Source organism: Callorhinus ursinus, unplaced genomic scaffold (assembly GCF_003265705.2).
Source record: "Callorhinus ursinus isolate GAN/ISIS: 27379988/994484 unplaced genomic scaffold, GSC_fseal_2.0 scaffold14, whole genome shotgun sequence".
Classification (NCBI taxonomy): Eukaryota; Metazoa; Chordata; class Mammalia; order Carnivora; family Otariidae; genus Callorhinus; species Callorhinus ursinus.
In genome coordinates, this window is record NW_027397076.1 from 40,116,061 (window position 1) to 40,143,995 (window position 27,935).

At 40.6% G+C, this 27,935-nt stretch overlaps 1 protein-coding gene across 5 annotated transcripts in view; it reads right to left on the reverse strand.

Moving 5' to 3' along the window:
* The window catches only part of SRGAP1 (SLIT-ROBO Rho GTPase activating protein 1), a 268,505-nt gene extending 243,007 nt beyond the window's left edge, over positions 1–25,498 (reverse strand). The window contains exon 1 of one of the 5 annotated variants that reach the window (XR_012380756.1): positions 24,656–25,490. Coding sequence is in view for 3 of the 5 variants with exons in the window: in XM_025883134.2 (XP_025738919.1) it covers positions 24,656–24,722 (67 nt within the window). In the remaining 2 variants the exon portion in view is untranslated. Of the gene's footprint in view, positions 1–24,655 lie in introns of all 5 variants that reach the window. The other 4 variants (XR_012380755.1, XM_025883134.2, XM_025883133.2 and 1 more) reach the window with 4 other exon arrangements.
* Between the last annotated feature and the right edge of the window lie 2,437 nt (positions 25,499–27,935).

The window sequence follows — 27,935 nt, forward strand, 5'->3', positions numbered from 1 at the left end:
GGAAGGAGGGAGGGAAGGAGGGAAGGAGGGAAGGAAGGAAGGAAGGACGAACGAACCAGAGCTGTTCATTGTTGGCTAAAAGTAGTGATGGCAGGACTGGAATTCTGGGCAAGACATCTGCTATGTACCCTGGACTGAGTAAGTTCACTTAGGGCCTATGGCACCACCCTCATCACCAAAGTTTTAGGGGACAGAAATATGCATTCCTCAAGAGGAAAAATTCCAAGGAGGTCCAAAGAAAAATTACCATCAATAACAAAGCATTTCCCACATTTCCACTGTCTTTGTGTGAAGACACTAAACATAATTCTGTATATTTGTGGGAAAAAATATTTTTTCTGTATTTATATATTTTATCTGAAGTATATGTTTCTGAACTAAAAGATATGGTAGCAAACTCCGAAGATGTATTAGTAAATCTGCAAGCACTAAATTTCAACAGACTTAACAATAAGTAACATTTCAGTCAGTCTGCAAACAGCTAATTAGTCATTTATATGTTCTAGGCACTGTGCTATGTGCCATTAACAGAGTGAAAAATTCTCACCGGATCTTAGGCCTCAGAAAACTCAGTCTGGCAGGCTAAAAATACACTTAAACATGAGCTAGCAGTTGTCAAAGGGCTTTCACATCTATCAAGAGCTTAAACCCCTGAAAGGGACAGATTTCTCAGAATGAAGATAAAAATCATATTTTTTCCCCTCCAGACAGAACATGAAAACAGGATGAAAGACAGTCCAGTGGAACTAACTGATCCTTTCTTTCTCAATATTTATTTCCAAGGATATACATATGCATTTATTGCGTGACTCCATGAAGGAAAAATCTCAAATTAAAAAGAAAACCGACTTTCATTCCTTCTCATTTAGTCCCATATGGCTAAAATGCAATAAAGTGACCCATCTGATGTTATATATAATAAAATGTTTTTAAAAGAGTTAATGCAGTTAACTTTTTTTCTCAAAATGGAAAGAGCTGAAATTTCTTTCTGATGGTACATCTTTCTATGACTTTGAAATAATTCAATAAACTTTATAAAAATCAAGATAATAATCATAATGAGGTAACTAAACAGACAAATGATAGGATTAAGTTCCAAAGTAACTTCCATTAGTTCCTCAAAAATTAAAAATAGAACTATTAAATGATCCAGCAATTCCACTTCTGGGTATATAGCTGAAGGAAACAAAAATACTATCCCAAAAAGATATCTGCATCCCTACGTTCACTGCAACATTATTTATAATAACCACGATATAGAAACAACCTAAGTGTCCACTGATGGATAAATGGATAAAGAAAATGTCACACATACACACACAGGAATATTATGTAGCAAAAAAAGGAAAGAATTTTGCCATTTGCAACAATGTGGATGGACTCTGAGGGCATTATGCCAAATGAAATAAATCAGAAAGACAAATACCATATGATCTCATATGGGGAATTAAAAAAAAAAAAAGCTAAACTCACAGAAATAGAGAATAGAATGGTGGTTGCCAGGGACTGGGAGGTGGGGGAATGGAAAGATATTAGTCTAAGAGTATAAACTTCCATACATAAGATGAGTTAAGTTCTGGGGATCTAATATACAGCATGATGATTATAATCATACCGTATTATACACTTGATAGTTGCTAAGAGAGTAAATCCTAAATGCTCTCACCACAAACAAAAAAATTATAACTATGTGAAGTGATGGATGTGTTAACTAACTTTATTGTAGTAATCATTTTGCAATATATATGTGTATCAAATCGTTATGTTGTAACACCTTAAATGTACAGAATGTTATGTCAATTATATCTCAATAAAACTGGGGGGGAGAAACAGAATAACCTCTATTAGCTGATATAATGGAACTATATTAGGGGTAATATAAAATCTGACAAAGATAAACATCATGTTATATATAGATTTTTAAAAACTTATTTGAAAGCAGGTACATTCATTTGCAATATCTGTTGCACATCTAACTCTAAGCCACACTTTTACCATGGCTTACAATTAGGTAACAAGAGTTACCTAATTTAATGGTCCCAGCAGTGCTCTGAAATGGTGAGCTTTATCCCTCTTTTATAAGCAAGGAAACTAGGCTCAGAAAGGCAACATAACTTACCCAAGGTCTTGCTACTAGAAAGTGGTAGAACTGGAACTGAAACTCAGGTCAGATGGTTCCTGGTACTTCAATGCCTCCTATTTAGAATATACAAATCAGGCATGACAAATATTTGTAGGGAAAAGAACTACGATGCTTTTCCGTGGGACTATAATCTCAGCTGCCTCATGGCCTGCATAGAGGAGTGGTGAGCATCAAGTGTGACTGTGCACGTATGTGTGCCTGGTAAATTGTAAGGCTCTATGTATGGTGTTACTGGCTCTGTAACGATTTTAAGGGAAGAAAAAAGAACAAATGTGTAGAAGCTGCCCATAGGGAAGCAAACTACGCCTTATAAAAGGAAGAACTTTCTACCAATAAATCTCCTTGTATAGGATTGCATGCCTACCTCGCAAAAAGAGGCAAGAGCCCAGTGACTACTTGTCTGGGATTTTGGATGGGCAGGAAGATGCTGGATTAGATGACCTTAATGCCTGTTCCACTTCTAATATTCTCCAATGACAAGAACAGCTTAGAACAGAATCAGTCCCATAGGAAAGGAATACATTTAGTATCGTTAATCCAACTTTAAAGATGTTTTGGATTATTCTGAGACGCAAAAGAACATGGAATAATCATCTACAGAAATAAAAATACAGATAGTCATCTTTTCAGCTCACCTATTCAATCTTTCTCGTCCCAGTGGATGGGGACCCATCTCTTGGAGACGCTGGAATCAGTAGCTTCCAAACTTGTTTGATGGTACACCCCATAAAGAAAAAGTGAGCATAATCTCAATGTGTTTCCATTTCTATATTTAGAAATTATGTACCTGTACTACTGTGCTAATATATTTTGCTATTATACACAGAAAAAACACAATGTTTGAAAGGAGACAAATAATCATGACACTGTTTTCCACCAGATCACCGTGACTTTTTTTTTTTTTTAGATTTTTATTTATTTATTTATTTGACAGAGGGAACACAAGCAGGGGGAGTGGGAGAGGGAGAAGCAGGCTTCCCGCGGAGCAGGGAGCCCGATGCGGGGCCCGATCCCAGGACTGGGATCATGACCTGAGCCAAAAGCAGACGCTTAACGACTGAGCCACCCAGGCGCCCCCATCAACGTGCATCTTGTTCTCCCCTCTGTAAACCTGATCGTTGACTTCCTTCTCCCATGGGTCAAGTCCTCTAGATTCCACTTCTCAGATCTCCTTATCTCTCAACGTTTCCACCCTCGAGGTCAAGGACAGAACTGAAGCCTTCAATATGCCACAGTAGACAAGACTTTTAAATTGGCCTCCCTGCTCGGGCTCTTCTAGTCTACCAGTACCCGAGAACCTCATCCTTTCACCCTCAATGGCTTCTCACCAACCACAAGGTCTAAACTGCTTGAATGCCATGTAAGAACACAAAGCATAATGGCTGTCATCTCACTAGGTCATCTCTAGCAAAATAAACTTTCCTCAACTCTCTAATCTGGAAAATGGAACTAGCAGCATCTACCTCATGTGTCTCTTGTGAGATTCAAACAAAATAGTGCGTGCAAAACAGGCACACTGTCAGGCATGTAATACGTGCCCAATACACACCTTTCTATTCTTAACTCTTTACTCTGCTCAACGCATTTAAAACACTAATCTAACACCTCCTAAAAAGGAAAAACCAGAATCACTCACTTGAAGAGACTCTCCTTCACCTGGAATGCCCTTCCTTTCCTAGAGCACTCCTACTCATCCATCAAGGCTAGCTCAAATGTCTCTCCCATGAGTGTGTATTGTTCTCTCCCAGGCAGAACTAATTTCTTCCTGCACAATGCTCCCATAAATTCAAAACACCTCTAACATACCATTTAGCAAATCTTTGTTTACTTCTCCATCTCTAAATCTAGAGCACAATCCATAAAAAGGCACAGGCTGTGTTTCATTAGGTATTAATTCAATGAACACTGACTGAGCAACTACTATAAGGCAAAGCAGGTACCTTGATTAAAAAACATCTGCACTTGGAGAGTCTACAGTGTGGTAAAGGAGGTATTCAACAGCTGTTTGTTGGGGGCACCTGGGTTGTTCAGTCGGTTAAGCATCTGCCTTTGGCTCAGGTCATGATCCCAGGGTCCTGGGATGGAGCCCCACATTGTGCTCCCTGCTCAGCGGGGAGCCTGCTTCTCCCTCTGCCTACCGCTCCCCCAGCTTGTGCATGCACACTGTCAAATAAACAAAATCTTTAAAAAAAAAATAACTGTTTGTTGAATGAATAATATTTAATTCCAGCATGACTGTAAAAGAATTTAAGTCAATGACTCAGAATCAAAAGTTTAAACTATCTTAACATCATAGTGGAGTCACATTACAAGCACATTTAATTTATTGGAATTAAACTGTATGTCCCTATTTAATTGTAAGGGAGCTGGGGAGGAAGGAAAATCTTTTTCCCTCAATGTCTTTTTGCTCTTTCAACTAGACCTTGGCCACATGCAAGTGTGAAGCCATAGTCTATAAGCAAAAACAAACATGGGTGCCTGGCTGGCTCAGTCAGAAGAGCATGGGACTCTTGATCTTGGGGTCATGAGTTCGAGTCCCATATTGGGTGTAGAGATTACTTAAAACACATACACACACAAGTTAGTTTTCTGGCTTCTGAGCTTTCACAGATGCAATTCTTGGTAACGTGGTAACTTTAGGATTTTCAAGAGTAATTTTGTTTAGTTTTTCTCCTAATTGTTTGATTGACTTCAAAGCCTAACTCTCACATATGTTATAATTATTATGTATGTAACTATTGCTATAGCAATTTCATGAATTATCAGTGGATCCAAGATTGTTTTAAAATCAAATAAAAGCCCTCATGAAACATAATAAAATTTCCTGTTTACAGAAAAACTCCATCCTTACACTAGCCTGAATTAACCATAACCCACAGTAAAAGGTGCACTTCAGTAGCTCCAGAGTTAGGTGTCAGGTCTCCTGATTGTCCTAAGAGTTGGTGGCCAAGGAAGGAAATGGAAATGGGCCACAGGAGGTCCTGAAAAGGTTACTTTGCCTTGTGTTTTTTTCCTTAGTTCAAAAGCTCATGCAGATTTGTAAGGAAATTCAAGCTTTATTTCTTAAGGGCTCATCATGTTCCCACTTTAGTTTTCAATTTACCAGATGTGATATGAAAGGTTTTTTATAATTTGAGAAACTAACGAATTATGACGATTGGCAAGGGAGGGTGGGAAGTAAAGCAAGAAGCAGAGGGCTGCATGCATTTTCTCATATTCTTAGTTTAAACTGCCATGATTTGATGTCCATTTACAGGAATTGAGAGCAATTGTAAGAAAGGTAAAGATCTTAGGGAAATAGGGAGTAAAATTAGCATCTAAATTGGCTAACTTAAGGAAGTAACAAAATTGCTTTGATTTTTACAGCAATGGTTCCCAATGTGTGGTCTCTGACCCAAAAGCATCAGCATTACCTGGGAACTTGTAAGAAACGCAGATTCTAGGGTTGGGTGTGGGGCCCAGCAAACTGCTTACACAAACCCTCTAGGTGATTCTGACCTATAAAGAGAGTGAGTGACATGAAACCTAAGACCCTGAGAGGGTCTACCAGAAGCCTCAACACCTGCTCAAAGAGGAACAAGAGCAACAAAAAGTGAACACTTGGGTAAATCTAGAGAACTAGCTAGAGAGATACAACTTCTTTCTCAGGAGAAATCAAGACAGGGCAGGGCCTCTTTACTTGGGAACCAGCAAGGCCTTGTGGTGGGAATAACAGGAGAGCCGAGGCAGAGATTCTCATCCCTAGGAACAGGGCACTAAATTTGGCAAAAATATTCTCGTTCAGATTTTTAAATATTTCTCCCCAAAATGCCTTTTCCGTTACATACAAAGAGGCAACCCCACAATGAGATTCATCAAGACATCCATTGAGATAAGAAGACAAAAATTTCATATTCGTACATAGTTGTTGAACAACAAAGACTTCTATCTGAATTGATATCATCAACTCTGTTTATTAAGACAAAAATGGCAATCATTCTTCCTAGCTTTCTCTACGTTTAAAGAGAGTGAGTGACATGAAATCTAAGCATTTAGCCTCTCATATAGTGCAGTGTCTTCACGTAGCTCTATGGAATAGATGGTGCATAGGTTTGAACTGTGGTGATTCCAACATCCAGTAGCTGCGTGATCTTGGGGAAAGTACTGCAAGTTTCTAAGTTTTGAGTTTCATTTTCTCCATCTGTAAGGTGACACCAATATGACCTTCCTTAAAAGAAACACCCTCATAAATGTGAGCTGCTGGTATTGTAAGCAGTGGCAGTGGTAACTGCAGGAGACACTGATACTGTAATCAGGCATTCTGCATCAGATCAGAAGCATAAGGGTGGACCCAAGCTTTCTTCTGATTCATTATTAGGGGAGACTAGGTCTTAGCTCAAAACAATCAAGTAATAGACTTTAATGGAATAGTGAATACCTGTAGGTTAACGCAGAGGAGAAATCAGAGTTTAGTTATGGAAGACCTGTAAGCTGCTGTTTCAGGTGTTCTTTAGGAAGGGTGCTGCCAAGCTCAAAGGGAGCAAAGAAACAAACACACATAAACATACTATACAGATATATCCTATCTGGAAGCAAAAGAGAGGATTAGGCCTTTGACAAAAGCTGGAATAACTACGGTTCTCTTCATCCGTGTGGCAGATTTATTTTTGGCAACACTTAATGAACAACTAACTAGTGCAGGTTAATGGTAGAGCAATCTACTATAGCTACATTCATACACACCTAGAAAACGTTAACCAGCAAGGTTCTCTAACAATAAGACAAAGAATTATAACAAAGTACTTCTTTGTAACTAAATGTCATAAGAAGTTTACCAATACAATTGGGCCCAGTATAGCTTGTGGAGATTGGCTATATGTCTCCTATTGCTTTTCTAAAGAACCATTAAAATTTACATTTTTAGTGTCTGCTTTGTTAAGATTTAAGTCTGCTAAGTAATTTTCATCTCTCCGGAGATGAGTGAGTTTTACATCATTTAAGAAAAAAACTGCCACTAATTAAGACAATAGCTTCAGGTAGTAGTATATAATAATATTACAACAGCTCACTTTTATTGAACCCTTATCACTTGCCAAGAGCAGTGCTAAACTCTTTCTTTACAGGTATAAACTCATTTATTCCTCACAACACTCTTATAAAATAGATGTAATCATCACATCCATTATCAAACTGGAAAATTGAGGTTACAGAGGAACCACAATTTGAATTGGATTTATCCAAGATACTAACCTCTATACCACACTGCCTCTCTAAAGGAAGCCCAATCCCTGAAAATAATGATGTTTAAAGTACCAATGGCCATTAGTAAGTGGCCACCACTCCTACACTGAAGGACAAGCTTGTTCTCTAAATCAACAAAGAACAAATAATGGTATCAGCTATTAAAGGGATCAGGCAGATCTCGATATACTTCTACGGAATGCTGCAGACCAATACCACTCCAATGAAGGTCGGTGAACTGTTCATTCCAGATCCATAATGCGATAAAGAGCTTGTGCCGGAACCTAAATCATCACATCACTAATCACAGCTTAGTTTAGCTGACATTAATTTGTAGCAAGACTTTTGGGATAAAGAAAGCAGTACCATGATGCACCTTGTCTCCTCATGGACTGGTAATAAATAATCTGCTGCCCAGCACTGGTCTAGGGACCAACTCTGAGTAGCACGCTATAGATGATACAGTGCTGAGCAATATTAACTATTCTGCAAGTGACCACATTTGTTAAATAAGTACACAGAGATTAATGTATAAATATTATGAATGTAAATACAAACAATGCCATTGGAGGTATATATTCCAATCCATTTGAGAATTTCCATTTTTTGCCTTACCAATTCTGTACTTTAACCAACAAGTTCTTTATAATCAAAAAAGTTATATAAATGGGATTTTTAAAAACAATTGTTTTATTTTCTTCCTCTTAGTATTTTGGGAAAATTAACTAAAGCCCATACTTTATTCAGATGTCCTGAGTTTTTACCTAATGTCTTTTTCCTGTTCCAAGATCCCATGCAAGACTCCATATCACATTTAGTCCTCTTGTCTCCTTCGTCTCCTTTTGCCTACTAAGTCCTCCATAACTTCATTATTATTGCTTCCTGAGCCAGAGTTCATAAAGTGGTAATACACTAACATTTTCTGAGCACTTACTGTGTGCCAGTTTGTTTGTTCAACACTCTACTTGTCTTAACAATGCTCTGAGGTAAGTGTAGAGGCCACTTTTAGGCAACAGGCTTGAGCAATGCAAACTTGGGCAAGGCCAAAGGCCCCACAGAGATCACTGAGCTGAATACAAGCAGGTGTATCACATGACCCTCCCTCCCCACCCTTGGAATAGCCAAAGGCCCTAACTGACCAATAAGCTACTTACAACCAGGCACAGTTCCTAAGATTACCAAAAAAGGGAAAATTCCTTATGCCCCCATATGCTTTCACTGCACCCTATAACTGCGGCCCCTCACCATCGCCTGGTGGCAGTCTAACCAGCAGTCTCTCCGCTGTTGCCCTCCCAGCTGCTCCCTTGCAGTGCATTCAACAGACTTCTATCTCCTTTGTTCTGTCTTGGGTGAATTCTTTCACTGCCCTCACCACCAGCCCCCCTCCACTCACTATTATTATCTCCATGTTACAGGCAAGGAAGCAAGGCAGGACGGGAGTAAGTAATTGGCCCACAGTTAAAATAGCTGGAGAGTGGCAGGGCCAGGATTCAGACCCTGGCAGTCTGATTCCCAAGGCCATTAAACTATAAATTCCTATGCTACACAAAACATATAGATCTATGTGAGCATGTGTATTTCAGAGTATTATGTGGTTATCTGAAAATGGGACATGGCAGTATGAGAATGTCAGAAACATCCACTGACCGCAAAGGCAATAAAAGAAACTTTTATCGTATTTCACAGTGCAAGAGCTTTCTGTACATTATTTCACAATTTAATTCCATGACCACTGAGCAACTGCAATGCCTGACAGAAAAGAAACTATAGGGGTGCCAGGTGGCTCAGTGGGTTGAGCATCCGACTCTTTTTTGACACAGGTCATGATCTCAGGGTTTTGAGGTCAAGCCCGGTGTCAGGTTCCTTGCTCAGCGGAGAGCCTGCTTGAGATTCTCTCTCTCTCTCTCTCTCTGCCCCTCCCCCACTCTCTCTCTTTCTCTCTCTCTGTAGTAAATAAATCTTTAAAAAAAGAAAAAAAAAGAGAGAGACTACAATGCTAACTTAACTGCAGGAAGGAGATGTCCCAGCTTCAAACAAGAGATATCTATTTGTATGTTAGGTATTTGGAGAATGCAGGAAAATGGGTATAATTAAAACTCTAAACTCTAGAAAAACAGCCTGGCAATCTTTCAAACATAAACTTTCGGTGACACATGTGAGAGTCCCTGTAAACACTGTGAATACAATTGCAATAGAAGTTCAACTTAAAAATGGAGTGGCCATTTGAAAAGGCATTCATCAGCTCTTTCTCTTTTTGTAGCAGTGTACCCAGAAAACTCTTGCTGAGGGTCACAAAATCTAAAAATTCCCCTTCTAAAGTTTCAGAACCTGCCAGCTTTCTGTGCCATGTTATCAGTAAGGAATGCACCAGTCATCTGCAATGATGAAGAGAAAAAGGAGAAGTGAGCACAAAGAAGAAATACGAGCAAACTAGTCGAGCTCAAAGTCCACCAGAGAACAGCCCTCCGCTTTCTGGAGTGCTGCTCAACCTGCGCCTTCTGAAACAGGTGGCTCTTCTGACCTAGCTCTCCTCACCTCTCTGGAGGAGAGCTCCAAGGATGGGCAGCAGGCAGCACTCAGTCCTACAACGGGCACACCTTTGGCTATGAATGCCAGACTTTCTCCTGATGCCTGGGGATTATAATTTGACTAGACTGTGTTCAAACTGTAGACAGTCAGTACAAGGCACAAGGAAAAGCCATCAGTGATCCTCACAGGAGAACTTTTGTGAACTACACTGACCGGACAGCAAAACAGGCCACCTGGCCAAGACCTCATCACAAGATGAGCAGCCTGACTTCTCCCCACTCGCTCTCCTTGGTAAGTGTTCAGAGGCGTAATTCCATTTTTCAAACACGCTAATTTCACAGCCAGACTAAAATCTGGACTTCCTCAGAAGTGAAAATTGTCTGACTTAAGTACGATAAGCAGACACCTATTGTTCTATCTTAATTGCTAGAGGTCTGAGGGAGGGCGCTGTTTTTGTAAGCCACACCTTCAAAATAATAAAGGCAAAGGGCAAAAGTCCAGAGGTCTTCCATAGACCAACTGAGAAAGAGGTGAAAAATGACAGCCCAAAAACTGGAACATCCAGCACTTTGAGAATTATTGCGGGAAGCTTTGTAAATGCTCTCATGATGATGGCTCAGTTACTATGCTGTGATGCCAAGAAGGCTGGAGGGTGCTACCTCTTCCAGGGGGCCCTGGATCATCAAAGCTCTCTGCAGCCAGCTTTGGAGGAGAACTCCAATGGCTGAAATGGCAGAAGTAGTTCCGCAGGAAAGGAGAAACTGTCACCCGCAAACTGCAAGAATGAAAGAGCAGAGTCTGGATGATTAGCAATAGCAAAATCCCAGAGATTCTCCAACAGCAGCTTAGATTATTGATAAAATGTGGATGTTTTCATGCTCTGCCCGTTATTGGAGTCTTCACTACACATTTCCATTCCTAGAAGCCATATATGCTGGAGTTTTCCAAACCTCTATGTGAAGAATTTAAAACTGTTAGTGTAATATTATTTGCTCTCTTGTATGTATATCCTTAGTGCATTGATCCTGCACATTACTCTAGGTGGTAAGGACCAGATCCTGTAATACTCTTTAAGAAAAAACACAAGACTCGTTCTTCTAACGGTAACTTGAACTATATATTCTATAGGGTTGTTGTGCTAAAATAGAAATTGATATTGGAAAAATTTAAAATAATTGTCTGAAAGGGGCTAAGGAGAGTAGATATTAAAAGTTCTCATCTCGGGGGGCGCCTGGGTGGCTCAGTCGGTTAAGCGTCTGCCTTCAGCTCTGGTCATGATCCCAGGGTCCTGGGATCGAGTCCCGTATCGGGCTCCCTGCTCAGCGGGAAGCCTGCTTCTCCCTCTGCCTGCTGCATCCCCTGCTTGTGCTCTCTCTCTCTTTCTCTGTCAAATAAATAAATAAAATCTTAAAAAAAAAAAAAGTTCTCATCTCAGGACACCTGGCCAGCTCAGTTGGAAGAGAATGCAACTCTTGATCTCGGGGTTGTGAGTGTGAGTCCCATGTCAGGGACAGAGTTTACTTTAAAAAAGAAAGTTCTTATCACAAGAAAAAAATTCTAACTCTGTGTGGTAATGGATGTTAATAAGACTTACAGTGGTGGTCATTTTGCAATATTTACAACATGGTGTTCACCTGAAACTAATGTTATATGTCAATTAAATCTCATTAATAAAAATTATAATATATTGATAGCTTCAGAAGATGAATATTAGACTTCTATTTCCTACAGTATATTAAAGTTAGATAGATAACCCAGCATGACCCTTCTGGTTAAAACTAAAATGAAGGATAAAATGTTTTTAAAATATGATTTAATCACATCACCAACTTTCACATAAGAAAGGAATTTTAAAAGCCCCCAAATAAGATGAAGTCCGTATAAAATAGATTAATGATAATAAGTGCTATGGAGAGATATAAAGCAGGAGAAGGAGATGGAAAGGGCCAAGAAAGGATGCGGCTTATAATCTTCAATAGTATACAAGAGTTATACAGAAGAAAATCAATGCAATTAAGTTAGAAATCAGTAACGAAATAACTGTATATCTGGAAAATTTTAAACACATTTTTTAAAAAGAACACGAGTTACGGGCAAAATCATATGATCTCACTGATATGAGGAACTTGAGAAACAAGACAGAGGATCATAGGGGAAGAGAGGGGAAAATGAAACAAGACGAAACCAGAGAGGGAGACAAACCATAAGAGACTCTTAATCTCAGGAAACAAACGGAGGGTTGCTGGAGTGGTGGGGGGTGGGAGGGACGGGGTGGCTGGGTGATGGACATTGGGGAGGGTATGTGCTACGGTGAGTGCTGTGAATTGTGTAAGACTGATGAATCACAGATCTGTACTTCTGAAACAAATAATACCTTATATGTTAATTTAAAAAAGATAATAAAAAATAGAAGTCCACAAAAAAACAAAAACAAACAGACAAAAATCATAAAGGAAATCAGAAAGTGCATAGAACTGAAAGATGACCAAAACACAACATATAAGACTTTGCAGAATGCGGGTACAGCAGTGCTTAGACGAAATTTTATTCGCTTACATATTTACATTAGAAAAGAAGAAAAATAAATCAAGGAAGCAAAAAACTTGTTCTTTAAAAAACTAATAAAATACGGGGCGCCTGGGTGGCTCAGTTGGTTAAGCGACTGCCTTCGGCTCAGGTCATGATCTCAGGGTCCTGGGATCGAGCCCCGCATCGGGCTCCCCGCTCAGCGGGAAGCCTGCTTCTCCCTCTCCCACTCCCCCTGCTTGTGTTCCCTCTCTCGCTGTTTCTCTCTCTGTCAAATAAATAAACAAAATCTTTAAAAAAATAAATAAATAAATAAATAAATAAAAATAAAAAACTAATAAAATAGGGCGCCTGGGTGGCTCAGTTGGTTAAGCGACTGCCTTCGGCTCAGGTCATGATTCTGGAGTCCCGGGATCGAGTCCCGCATCGGACTTCCTGCTCAGCAGGGAGTCTGCTTCTCCCTCTGACCCTCTTCACTCTCGTGCTCTCTGTCTCTCATTCTCTCTCTCTCTCAAATAAATAAATAAAAATCTTTAAAAAAAATAAAAAAATAAAAAAATAAAAAACTAATAAAATAATCATACCTCTGGCAAAGCCAATCAAGGAAAAAAAGGGGAAAAGGCACACAGACAATTGCTATTAATAGAAAACAGGCATAACTTCAGACTGAAAGGATATGAGAATATTATAGATGATGTTATGCTCATCAATCAGAAAATGTGTAAATGTGGAAGCAATGACAAATGTTTTTTTCTTGATGAAAGCACTAGACCTAGATACCTTTACTGACGAGTCCTACTAAACATTTAAGAGTCAGATAATTCCAATCTTACATGAAATCCTCCAGAGAACAGTAAAAGAAGAAAAAATCCCCAACTAATTTCAAACACTATTACTCTCAGATCACAATGTAATTATATTTTTTTAAAAGATAAATTAAATATCCCCACTTTTTTTGTTTTAATTTAAAAGCATACTCCTATATGCCTCATGGGTCAAAGAAGAAACCATTATGAGAAATTAAAAATACTTAGAACTTAATTCTAATAAACTTTGCATATCAAATCTTATGAGATATAGCACAGGTGATACTTTAAGGAGAATTATCATAAATATTTATTAGGAAAAAAGAACAGATGCCTTTGTTAAGAATAATATTTATATTAGAAATAACATTTATATTAGTAAAGAAATGTATTGTCTTAAATGCTTATAGTACCAAAAAAGGATAAAAATAAATGTACCATGCATCCAACTTAAGAAAAAATAAAGAACAAAATAAACCTAAAGAAAATCAGAAAGATGTGGTAAAGATAAAAGCAATAATCAAGGGACGCCTGGGTGGCTCAGTCGGTTAAGCGTCTGCCTTCGGCTCAGGTCATGATCCCGGGATCCTGGGATCAAGTCCCGCATCGGGCTCCTTGCTCAGCGGGGAGCCTGCTTCTCCCTCTGCTTGTGCTCTCTCTCTCTCTCTCTCTCTGACAAATGAATAAATAAAAAATCTTAAAAAAAAAAGCAATAATCAAAAAAATAAAAAGAAAAACCAGCAAAAACACACAAACCCCTTTTAAGATTCAGCAAGAGATAAAGCAAAAAAGAAATTAATAATGTTTTGAATCAATACAGATCAGCCACGTTTAAAAAATAAGAGAATATTATCATTAACATATCAATATATTTGAAAACATAAAATGGACAAATTTCTAGAAAAATATAACTTATCCAAACTGATGTCAGAAGAAATAGAAAGAATAAGTAATCCTATAACTAATAAAGAAAATGACTAACTGCTGAGTTAAAAAGTTCTTCTGACACCAGAAGAAATAGAAAGAGTAAGTAATCCTATAACTAATAAAGAAAATGACTAACTACTGAGGAGTTAAAAAGTTCTTCACACAAAGTTAATATCTAAACCCAAATAGTTCCACCAAACTTGCAAGGAAAGGAATTTTCCAAAGTGTCAAACTTCCACAAAGGAGAAAAAGAAGCAATACACTCTAACACACTCTGTGAGGCAAGAATGAGAGATATGAACCCAGACAAGGACATTATCAGAAAGGAAAATCTGTTTTTCCTTTTCATTCAAGAATTGAGAGGCAAAACCCCCTAAATATTGGCAAACTGAATCCAACTGTTTTTATCTTTTTAATTTTAATTTTTAATTTATTTTATTAACTGGGTTCCACACGGGGCTTGAACTCACAACCCTGAGATTAAGACCTGAGCTGAGATCAAGAGTCAGACACTTAAATGACCGACCACCCAGGTGCCCCCAACTGTTTTTATATACCTAAAATACAATGATGAAGACAGGTGGGTTTTGTTCTGTTTTCTTTTTAAACTAGGCTCCATGCCCAGGGTGGAGCCCAACATGGGGCTTGAATTCACAACTCTGAGATCAAGGCCTGAGCTGAAATCAAGAATTAGATGCTCAACCAAATGAGCCACCCAGGCACCCCAATACAGGTTTAATTCTGGAATGCAAAGATGGTTCAATAATAGGAAACCTATAGACATTACTCAACACACTAACACATTAAAGAAAATAATATTAATAGATACAAAAAGAAAAAAGATAACATTTAGCTACCTATTAATGATTAAAACCTCAAGTAGACAAGAAATACAAGAGATTTTACTTAACTTGATGAAGAGTGTATATAATAAACCGAAAACAATCATCATCCTTTAAGAGAGGAGGAGCTTAAAACTATTCCTTTAAATCCAGAACAAGAAAAGAATGCCAAAGTCACCACTTTAATTAACTTTGTACTCAATATTCTGCCTAGGGAAAAAATACAAGAAAAATAAATTAAAGCCTTAAAGTCTGGAAAGGGGGAAATAGTCTTGATTTGCAAGTAATTTTTTTACAAAAAAATATAGATATAATAATAGACCAGCAAAGTGGTTGGATATAAGACTAATATGCTAATGTAAACTCCATTTCTGTTTAACAGAAAACAATTAGAACACATTTTAGAAGAGATCTTATGACTATTAGTAATAAGAATTATAACATATCATGAAATAAATCTAACAAAAACATAGAAAATATAAAACTTTATAGTAAGATATTTTATTTTATTTCAAAGATTTTATTTATTTATGTTAGAGAGAAAGAACATGTGACTAGGGGGAGGGGAAAAAGAAGAGAGAGGATCTCAAGCAGGCTCCATGCTCAACATGGAGCCCAACATGGGGCTCCATCTCACAACCCCAAGATCATGACCTAAGTGGAAATCAAGAGTTGGACACTTAACTGACTGAGCTACCCAGGTGCCCCTACATTAAGGTATTTTATTTTTTTAATTTTTAAAAAGATTTTATTTGAGAGAGCATGAGCACAAGAAGGGGGGAAGGGCAGGGAGAGAGGGATAATCAGGCTCCCCACTGAGCAGGGAGCCCAATGCAGGGCTCCATCCCAGGATCCTGGGATCACGACCTGAGCTGAAGGCACACACTTAACCGACTGAGCCACCCAAGTATCCCTTCAGTAAGATACGGAGAAATATTCATACTCATGGCTAGGAAGAATTAATATTATATAGATGTTAACTCTCTTCTAGTTGAGTTATGATGTCACACAGTTTCAATCAAAATGCCAGTGGGTTTCCCAGGGAAGGAAAACTGATTCTAAAATGCATTTAGAGGGACACCTGGGTGACTCCGTCTAGTCTGTTCAGCATCTAACTCGGTTTCAGCTCAGGTCTTGATCTTTGGGTGCTGGGATTGAGCCCTGCATCAGGCGCCATGCTCAGCAGGGAGTCTGCTTGAGGATTCTCTCCCTCTCTCTCTGCCCCTTCCCTTGTACATGCACTCGCTCTCTCTCCAAAATAAATAAATAAACCTTTAAAATGTATCTGGAAAAGACTAAGATCACCAAGATAATTCTGGAAAAATAAGGAAGGAGGATTTGGCCTACTAGATATAAAGACTCATTATAAAGTGACAGTAATTAAAAGAATGTAATACTGGTGCAAGAAACTACAAATTAACCAGTGAAACACAATAGTATACAGAGATAAACTCATGCACGTATGAAACCGTGATCAAGACAGAAGGAGCTGGTCAATCACTTTTTAAAAGAAGGGACTGGGAGGCACCTGGCTGGCTCAAGTCAGTACAGCATGCAACACTTGATCTCAGAGCCATGAGTTCAAGCCCCACACTGAGCTTAGCGCTTACTTTAAAAAAAATACAGTACGGAACTATTTAGCAAATGAAGCTAAAAAAATGTTTTTTTGGTCATCCATATGAAAAGAACTAAAAATATAATCCCTAGCTCACAGTATGAAAAATAAACTTCAGATGAATTGAAAGCCTATATGTCAAAAGCAAATTTTTAAAACATTTACAAAAGGATAGAGACAAATATCCTTCTGATTTCAGAGTAGGGAAAGACTGCTTCAACACCAAACAAAAATTAATAATTGATACATCTGAAAAAATTAAACCTCTGTTTATCAAGAGATAGCTTTTATAACTGAAAGTACAAGCTACAAACAGGGAAAAGATATTTGCAACAGATAAAACTGACAAGAGATTAACAATGAGAACACACTAAAAAGAAAACTCACAAATCAGTAAGACAAACTAGCGGATAAATGGGCAAAGAGATGAATAAGTATTTTAGTGACAAAAAACACACAGCCAATAAACACATGAAAAGATGCTCTATCTTATTAGCAATCAAAGACATACAAATTAAAACAAAATACAATTTCACCCCAATTGACGGTCTCTCCAAAAAAAGCCTGTCTTTATGCTAACTGCTGGTTGTCCACCAAAATCTTCTTCTCCTTCTGCCGTGGTCATAGAGCTGTTGCCGGAAACCAGTCTGTCTAGGTAGACTATGTTTGCCAGACTGCCTTGCGGCAGACGTGGCCGTGTGACTATATTCTCACCAGTTAAATGAGTGAAAACTGTCTCGTATATGTCTGGCCTGGGTTTTAAAACACTGAGGCGGGTGCTCCTCAAGACTCATTTTCCTTCCCCCAAGCTAGAACATGGATATACTTAAGACCCAGTTTCAATCAGGCAGTTCCCCAGGTGATGGCAGAGCACCAAGATGGAGAAGACTCAAATAACTTAACGAGGCAAAACAATTCTGGTGGCCTGGGTGGCATACCTTCAGAATGTTGTATGAGAGAAAAATGAAAAAAGGGGGGAAAAAGGGTGAAATAAGGAAACAAGGGAAGGAAAGAAAAAAGGAGAAATCTTTATTTTTACATTATTGTGAGATTCCTGGATTAAACCAGGAAACTTACCAAGGTATCCTGTGGTCCAAAAACACAGGAAGTAAAACATACACTAAGAAGGAAAAATAACCAGAAATTCCTCCCGTCATGCATTATAGCCTGCAATGTACACGGAGAGCTCAGTCTACTCATGGGAAGCAGCCCCAGCAGTAACTGGCACAGCATGGACACTCATTAACTGTTAGCTGCAGTTGTGATTGTTTTTAATTATTATTATTCCAATGTCCTTTTATAGTCTTTTTTTTTCAATTATTATAAAATACTTCTCCATACCAAAACGTTCTTTAAAAACTATTGGTAATGACTGGATAACATTCCACGTATACAAGTTAGTTAACCACCCCCAATGGGATTTAGTTTACCATTCCCCACTGTTGGACATTTAGACTGGTTTTAACTTTACAACATTCTAAAGAAGTTACATGCTATTTGAATTAAATTTAATTTTGTGGTAATACTTTACTGGACACCCTACATAATTTTGAATGATCACTGTGTTAACTTATACTGTAAAGGAATGACAATCCAAATGATTGCTCCACTCATTCAATAAATGTTTAACAAAGCTCTGTACTAAAAAGGTATTATAGATACATAAACAATACATTTTATTATCAAAGTACTTTCAGGACACCTGGGTGGCTCAGTTGGTTGGGCGTCCAGCTCTTGGTTTCAGCTGGGGTCATGATCTTGGGGTTGTGGGATCGAGCTGTGCGTGGAGTCCACACTGTGGGTGTGGAACCTGCTTGAAATTCTCTTTCTCTCTCTCTTTCTCCCCCCCTCCCTCTCCCCCTCCCCCTGCTCAAGCACTTGAGCGCTCTCTAAAATAAATAAATCTTTTTTTAAAAAGTACTTTCTGTTATATGTCAATTATACTTCAATAAAGCTGGGAAAAAAATCAAAGTATTGTTTCATGAAGCAGAAGCAAATTCACAGTTGTAAGTGAATTCTTCATTTCCATATTGATTTAAGAATATATCTATTTTTCTCAAGACCATGAAATTAAATCAGTGACTTGATCTGATGTCTTAAGAATCCTTTTTACCATAGGTTAATAAAAGCCATGGACTACAGTTTCCATTTTCCATACATCACTGAACAAAGGTAAAGAAAATTCAAAGCAAAAGTTGTAAGCAAACACATGGCAGCCCAGGTCCAGTAAATATAACGCTTTTAGGCTCTGTTACCTGTACTTGGATAAAAAATAATGACAATATAAAATCCACTTTAAGGAGCTGGGAATCTCTCTGGTTTGCGTATCACATTTCCCCTTGTATTTCCACCATGAAACTTGCTCCACTCCATTCCCAAAGTACATGGGACTTTGTCAGGATGATTAAAGACTCACCCACTTTGGGATCTAGTCAGGTAGCAGACTGCTGATTAGGTATTTGAATTTCCAAAAGCTTATCTCAGTCAGAATGTAACAAGAAGCAGTTGAAATGTAAAGAAAACTGAAATTACACAGATAACAAGGACTGATTTTTACTGTCTATTTATTATGTGCCAAGCCTGTGATAAAGCTTTCCACAAATCACCTCACTGCAACCTTACAAAGACAAGAAAGTAAATAGTTATTATCCCCATTTTATAGATGAAGAAATGGACTCTCAGAGATCACACATGTGATCAATGGCAAAAATCTCTGCTCTTAAATACCATGTTCTATTTCCTCCCATCTTGAAATACCAACAGGACCGCAAATATACATGCTGTCAACACACTAGAAAGTAACTGGGACCAACAGATAAAAAAAAATACTTTTTTAAATAATTAAAAATGTCTTCAAATAACTATCCCTAATCCCATCTTCTACCTTCAAAAAAATAAAACAGGGTGCCTGGGTGGCTCAGTCGGTTAAGCCACTGCCTTCAGCTCGGGTCATGATCCTGGAGTCCCGGGATCGAGTCCCGCATCAGGCTCCCTGCTCGGCAGGGCGTCTGCTTCTCCCTCTGACCCTCCCCTCTCTCATGTTCTCTCTCTCTATCTCATTCTCTCTCTCAAATAAATAAATAAACCTTAAAAAAAATTAAAACAAAAATAGAGTGATGAGACATACAGCTTATTCCCTTTTCTTTACCTTAATTCTTAATTGTCTGAACTGAAGGGAAAATGAGTAGCATGAATGAAATAAGAAAAGGGTCTGGCCACACTACAAAGCAGACTCTCAAACCAGAACCAGAGTTGAAAATGTGTGGCTCCTAAATTGGTCAACACTTCACAAGAGTAAGCCAAGCAACACAGACTGTTAAAGCTGAGATTTGTCATCCTGTAGTAACTGCCAACCTTCACTGTACTTCAGAAGGATGTATTTTGCTCAAAAATTTCTCCCAAACTATCCAATATATTTTGAAGTTCATGAAACTAACCAGGGTTTCTGAGCAACATAAGAGGGCCTCCTGCAGTAGCTCCAATTAGTCTGACCAAAATTTCAAGCAAGTTACCTTTGCACATATTCACCATATTTTTTTCTTGATCCTAAGGCAAGTATGTGAAGCCACTGCCTGCATATTGTGGTTTCTTGAAATGATCTTGGTGAAAAAAAACAAAGCTTAGTTACAGTTAATCAATTTAATTAACTCCTCCAGTTAACAGAGCAGAGGAGTTGCTGTTCTCTTCTAGGTTCCTTCAGTGAAGGTAAAGTCTAAACAGTGAGGGGCACCCCGGTGGCTCAGTCAGCTAAGCATCTGCCTTCGGCTCAGGTCATGATCTCAGGGTCCTGGGATCGAGTCCTGCGTCGGGCTCCCTGCTCTGCGCAGAGTCTGCTTCTCCTCCCTCTGCCCTCCCCACTGCTCGTGCTCTCTCTCTCTCAAATAAATAAATAAAATCTTAAAAAAAAAAGTCTGAACAGTGAAGTGTTGTCTCCTGCTCTACTTTGTGAGGAATCTAAAAGTAAATCATTGTTCCTGAAAACAAGTTCTAGCCCCAGGTAGGTTACAGTTAATTGTGTAACTCTATCATTATGCCTCCTTGCATCGTGTAAATGAATGGGTTGGACAGGAAATGTTTAAAGTCCCTCCCAGCTATAAAGTTTTAATTCATAATTTAAATTGTTGCTGTTTTCTATTACAGGTCAGATGAAAGAACATCAGATGTAGATACAGGTTCCATATTAGTGACGGCAGCACTTTTTCCTGTTGAAACCTACTGCATGACATGGGGTCACATCAAACTGAATTGGCATTTCCTCACGATCCGTCTGCTACCAAAATGTACTATTTGTAGTTCAGGCAGCAGAGTGGTCGAAGAACAACAACAACAACAGCAGAGTGGTCGAAGCATTTCCTGTACATATGGCATGTAGATGAGTATGAGATTATCCCTGGGAAAATATTGCAAATAATAGCTGTCAATTCCTAGCAACTAACAACATGCATTATTAAAAACAAACACAACCTCTCACTCAGTCCATGGGTTCCACCTCACAAAATGTGTCTTTTGATTCTTTTGGTTCCCATATGGGAACCAGTATTTTTTTATATGTGTGCCACGATACTTTTGCTGCAGAATTCAAAAATTGCATAGAATACTAAAATCCAGATGATCTCCAAACCTTCTGTTAGCCAGTTGTTACGATCTATTCCCCTGCTAAGCTTTTTGCCAGATGCTAACAAGCAACATGGTCAACTGGCTTTTGTTTCATACGCTTCTCCAGACAAGCTGGCTTCTTAAAAGAGCCGCCACAAACAAGAGATTAACTTCTCTGGATTCTAAATCTTTGGGAAGTTGACTAACACACATGCAATAGTCTTTCTTCTCCTAGCTAACACACTCCTTTTAAATTACTGCTTGAGGTTCTTTTGTCCCTGATTTAAACCTATCTATTCCTTGACAACTTGTATAATTCGTAATTCTATCCCCTCTTACAATTGTGCCCTATACTTTTCTAAACACGGTTTTTTCCATACTCCTATTGCATTACATTTTAATTTTCTGAGAACTCAAATGATAACAGTGTTTGTGAATTCATTATTAAAAAAAAAAAAAGTGAAAGCAAAGATGATTTCCCCACAACCGGGTGGCCAAAAGAAAATGCAAAAAGCTTGAAAATTTTACTAAGTGATTAATATGAACTGACACAACATCTTCAATCAGACCCAAAAATCGTTAGAACTGAGAGAATCCAAACTCTTCATCTTACAAGAAAACCAAAAGCCAGAGAGAAGCTATGTGACTTACTCAACATGATATATCTAACTAGATGGATTTACAGTTTTACACATAAAATTACACATTGTCACCTATGATGGTTCTTTTCACAGTTGAGAATAATTCCATGAAGTCTGTTCCCAAAACATGTGCGGGCAGCCACAGTGGCAAAATCCCATACCTGCAGTCATTCCTTCCGATGAAACCATTATCTCAGAAATTCTGAGATTCGTGCAACTGGTATTAGGGAAATGGGAGAGAAAAAGAAAGAACAATACTCTGGAGTATTAAGTTCTAAGTCAGAAGGTTAAAAAAAAAAAAAAGCACACCTAATCAAAACTGACTCTTGAAATCACCCATACCCCGAAGTCACCCAGAGACTCCAACATATGTGACTTTATTCGTTGGGAACAGACCTATGTCTTCTCTTCTGAGTCCAGCACAGCCGGGTTTTCCTTCAGCAATCGAATAGACCACATCTTTTGTTTATCGACAGATGAAGTAGTTGGTTGGAATTAAAAGAGGTGGTTGTTCCAAAACCACATACCTTTAAGCAGTGGGACTAGCACTCTGCTAAGGTAAGATGCTTACCCTTACAGAGGGACTCAGCAAATAAAACAAAACCAGAGTCCTGGATTTCACATCCTTACTAAGGAATCTACTCTCACTGTGCAGGATGGCTTGGCCTCACGCACTATGTCACTGTCATTTTTTTCCCCACTCATTTTTTTATTTTGCTTAGAAGTACAGGTGAACTGGTGCCATTGAAGGTGTGCATAATTCGACTCCATTGTATTGCCTTATTCCCATAACTGCATATGGATATAATGATCTGGGTTAGAAACAGGAGGAGTGGAAATAGATAAAGTCTGGACACAGGTCCTGATGAGAAGGGCAGGTCAGGTTAGGAAAGAGTCTGAAAGTAGCCTGAAGACTGTAGGTATATGTAAAAATGGGGAAGGTTGAAGAGAATGGAGAAGATCACTTTCTATGGGACAGAATTTGTTCCAAAAATAATCCTCACCATGTTCATAATTTTTTCTTGGATTGGATTTAATAGACACATTTTAAACATTACAACACATCCCATTTTATTGATTTTTTTTAACAGAGGGCCTTTATCTCAAGCATATCAGTAGTCATATAACAACAGAATTCATGGTCTGAAAGAAATTAATCATGAGATTATTTTTCATATAAGGACTTAATCATGGACAAATGACTTTAGAGCAGAAATAACTAAGCCAATACTTGAAAGTCCATTCTGCCAGTCAGCGCTCCAGGCAGCAAGGAAACCAGACTGCCATCCCTCAGAGATCTACCACAAAGAGCCATGTGGAAAACCTGCACAAGGAATGGTGACTAGGAGTTCCGCCTTAGAATGAAACGTTTTAGGCTGTGTTGCACTCATTAAGAAAGATTCTGCTTCTTAAGAAGTTTACCTGTCACTAAGGAAATAATTACTTCTCTGCTAATATAACTTCCATGTCAATGTAACCAGTTCCTATAAGTATAAATTATATTAATTACAAGCAGTTAAAAATCATTTCCTGAACAACGGTGAGCTCAAATCCATTATTGGGGTTAGCCTAAAGAAACATGAGTCCCTGGGCTTGCACACTACGTCCGTGGCCTTGATGAGTTGGTCCAAATCTACCCTCGGGCGATGGAGGGTCCCCCTCCAGGTCCTCTCACAGGACTCCAAGCATTTTCACAACTTGACCACACAAAAGAACACCCAGGCTGTTCCTGCCTTTCCCAAGGCAAGTAAGGAATGCCTCCCTCAGCCGCCCTTTTGTAAGACTGTATCTGAAAAAACACAGGTGTCTCCATAGCAATTGTTATTAACTTTGCATTGAATACTCCAAATAACAGCAGCAATCTCAACACTCCATCCATTGTCTCAATAGGGAAAACCACCCAGGAGAGACCACAGAGCAAAAACAAAACAAAAACAAAAACAAAAACAAAACCCCACACAAACACAAGAGATATGTGTTCATTAAACACTTCGACAGCAACACAAAATACTTGTACTAGAGAGAAAACCTATTTTTGAAAACCACAAGGCACATTAAGTAAAAATGCTTAATCAACCTTAATTAGGTTCCTTCATTAGCTGACAATGTAAATGGATTGAAACTACTACTTAAACATTCAAACCATTTTACATGCAAGTAGCTTCCTGCAAATGATAAAGCAATATGCCCGTGTGAATGTGAAAGATGGCACTGAATTCTGGCCCATTATAAAGGAGGAGTCAGATTCCACTAGTCCCTGCTTGGCTTAGCTGTCAGGCTTTTAGGGAGCTGTTTTATAAAAGGCGGACTCACCCTAATAAATTGTGAACAGTGTAAATGTCTAAAATCGTCTGCACTCAATAAAGCTCTAGACCACTTGGTGTCCGGACTCCTTAAAAAAAAAGATATATATATACACACTATATATACTATATATATAGTGACAAAGATACCAGTTAAAAAGAATGATAAGGAGGAGGAAGAGGGTAACTGGGCAGGAACCACTAGCTGCCGCCTGCCTCCCATGTAAGTTGCCCGGCTGAAGGTGGTTAAGTTAAAGCCAGTTCTCTAGTGGAGATGCGCTCTGGCAGTCCGGGAAAGCCACCCGGTTTCCAGCTCCCTGTGGGCTTTACGGGACCAGGAATGGGACAGGGACTGGCTTGTACGAACCCCCGGGGTGGCTCAACCAGAGGCTCTGGCTGTCCTTCACCGCCTTCTTCCAACGCAGACACCAAGTTAGAAATGCAACTCCTCGAGCACAATGACAAGAAGGCACACAAAAGGAGCAAGGCAGCCGCTCCCACCCTTACCTTTGACTTGACTTTCATACTCGGCTATGATCTCTTTGTCCTTTTTGAATCTGCTCGGAGTGGACATTATCCAGCTGTTCTGGGTTTGCTTTCAGTGGGCAAGTTCTGTTAGGCTGTCACAAACCGGTCTCCTTGGAGAGGCAGAGAGTTGTACTCCCACACACCGGGAACCCAGAGGCAGCACCGACAGGAGGTAAAGGAGGAGGAAGAAGAGGCGGAAAAAAGAAGCGAGCCGAGGGCTAGATTAACCCTGGCGCTGGCACCATACTCTCCGGTTCGAGCTGCCGTCGGTGATTCGGCGGGGAGCCGGGCTCGGGGCCGGAGAGGCCCGGTGCGCAGGCAAACTCCGGCGAGCGAGCGGCGGGGGGCGTCTCCCTGCCCACCCCACCCGGAGCCGGCCACTTCCTCTACGGCCGCTGGGCGGACGCGGGGTTCGCGCCGGCGCTCCGCACCATTGTTAGAAACCCGCACCGGGCGCTCGGGGCAGGGCCGGCAGTGGAGGGCGGGCGCCGCGACCCTCCCTTCCTGCTCCAGCCGCCGGCTCGGGCGTTCGGGGGTCCCACCCGGACCGGGATGCCGCTTCCGTGGCCGCCGCTCCCCCGTCGGCAAAGGCGGCTGCTAGCACCCGGGCAGGCGAAAGCAAACGTAATCCTAGACCGAGTCCCCGCTGCTGGTCGGGAGGGCGGCCGCTGAGCCGCTCGAATGCGTCCTGGGCACAGCCCCGGCGGAGTTTAGGTCTCGACAGCCAGCGCCGCGAGGGGCCTCTGCCTCCTTGGCCACGGGGCGCCGAAGCTCCCTCTTTCTCCTCGTCCCGCTTTCCGCTGCTGCCCCCAGGAGGCCGCCGCTGCCCTGCACACTCGCACGCGCACCGGGAGGAGCCGCGCCCCCGGCGGCCGCAAAGTTGCCGGCGCGCCCACGGCCCGCGGCTCCCAGCGCCCAAAGAGCAAGCTGTGGGCGGCGGCGGCCCGACCCGCCGCGCGGGACTCGGCGAAGAAGAGCAGGGCTCGCGGGAGGGGCGGCGCCGCGGCCCGTGCCCTTCGCCCTCTCCCCTGCCACGCTCGGTGAGGAAACGCCGGCTGGTCCGGAAAGATGGATGCCTCTCGCGGCCACCCGCGGCCCCGCCCCGCGCGCCGAGCCCGGGCGGCCGTGGGCGACGCCCCCCGCGCCTCCCCCGGCTGTGGCTCGGCTCGGCTCGGCTCGGCCCTCCGGGCGGACCGCAGCCCCCGCCGCTGGAAAGCCCCTTCCCGACCCCAGCCGTCTTGGGCCGAGGGAGGGGGTCCTGGAGGGGCTTTTTCCAGAATCCATCGGAGAAATCCAGAGTTGGAGCTCTCCCTGACGGGAAGGGATGGGAGTCCAAGATGTTGGACCCCAGTAGGAAATCTGGAGGTTCACTGAATTGTGCACGACTCGGCTGCCAAAAAAAAAAAAAAAAAAAAAATCAAAGGAGGATGAAGCTCTTCAGTCGAGATGGAGAAAAATACCCATCTTGAACATAGTATTCTCCCCATCCTAGAAGTAGCCCCGGGAGCTGAGGTGGTGGGAAAGGCGTGGTCACCAGCTTTGTGAGAGACGCAAGTACCACTCGGGACCTTTCCTGTCTTCTTTCTAATCACTTCTGACATAGCGTGGGCCTTATCAAAGCGATTGTTCAGAGGCGTGTCCAGTATACAGATGTTTTCCCTGCAAGATCTAAACAGAGTAGGGACTTTTAGACTTTGATCATTCATTCAAGTATCCAGTGATAAACTTTGACGTTCTTACTGTGGGCCAAACACCAAGCTAAGAGCTAGGGACTTGGAGATCAGGTCCCTGGTCCCTACCCTAAAGGATCTCAAGGTTTACTGTATAAATAAGTAAATAAAGTACAATAATGCTGTAAGAGAGAAATACTCGGGACTTTGGGAGCCCTGAAGGGGACAAATGGGCTGCAAGAGGTTTTGGGAGAAGTGGTATTTAAACTGGATTTGAAGGATGTAAGCAATTTGCCGCCTCAGAGAGTTCCGGAAGGGGTTGGGTTCTAGGGGGAAAAGGAACATCATACTTTGGGGCAACTGGAAGTACAGTTACAAGATGTCCTCCACTAAAATACCAGATCTCTCATAGGAGGTGAAAAACATTTTGAAAGTTTAAATATATATTTATGTTTCAACTGATATTGTGTGCACATTGTTTTTAATTGTACAGCTTTTTAAACTTTAATTAAAAAAACTTTTTTAAGGGGTGCCTGGCTGGCTCAGTCAGTGGAGCATGCAACTCTTGATCTTAGGATTGGTTGTAGGTTCAAGCCCCAAGCTGGGTGTAGAGATTACTTTAAAAAAAAAAAATCTTTTAAAAAGTTTTTTTTTCCATTTTGCCAAACAAGAGGTTAACTATGGAACTCCTGGCTGCCCTAATTTCATGTGGAACTGTCTTATGTAAGAGTGTTCAGTGAAGAACCAGAATATCTAAAGCAGAGAGGCTCTGAAGGAAGGTCAGGGCCAACTGGGGGAGGCCTCCTGTATTGAGCTCTTGGACACAGTTCTGCAGACAACAGGGAACTTTTTAAGTAGAGAAGTGTCATGATTACATATATGTTTTATAAAGGTAACTGTTGGCAGTGTGGAGGGCTGGGTTGGGCATGGGGAGAGAGAGATCAGAGATAAGCAGCTTACTTTGGTGATGATTGCAGTCAAATATAAACGTGATTCATATCATCCATCCATGGTGCAACTGGGATTTATTTTATATTTGCACTTGGCAAGTACAACTTGGCAGCAGAGTACAGCCCCTAGAATGAATTGTTGGTTGAAGCTAACTCTGAACCACTGTGGTAGGCACAAGCCCCTTAAAGACAAGAGTGTCTAGAGGTGACTCCTAGCTCTGCAATTTCCTGATTGAGCTGATAAAAAGCACCTCTCCAGGCCTCAGTTCCCTCATCTGCACAATGGGTTAATGCCTAGCTCCTGGGGATGTGATAAGCGCTTACTGAGATAGTCCTTTAAAGAGCTTATAGCAACGTCGGACCATTGTCCATACCCAGGGAATGTTAGTTATCTTTGTGATTATTATCTCAGTTTTAATCTTCTTTGAAAGAAAGCTATTTAAAAATCAGAGACAGGGGGCGGGGCGCCTGGCTGGCTCAATCAGAAGAGCCTATAACTCTTGATATCTGGGGGGTGAGTTCAAGCCCCATGTTAGGTGTAGCAGATTATACTTAAATCATTAAAACTTTTTTTGGGGCGCCTGGGTGGCTCAGTTGGTTGAGCGACTGCCTTCGGCTCAGGTCATGATCCTGGAGTCC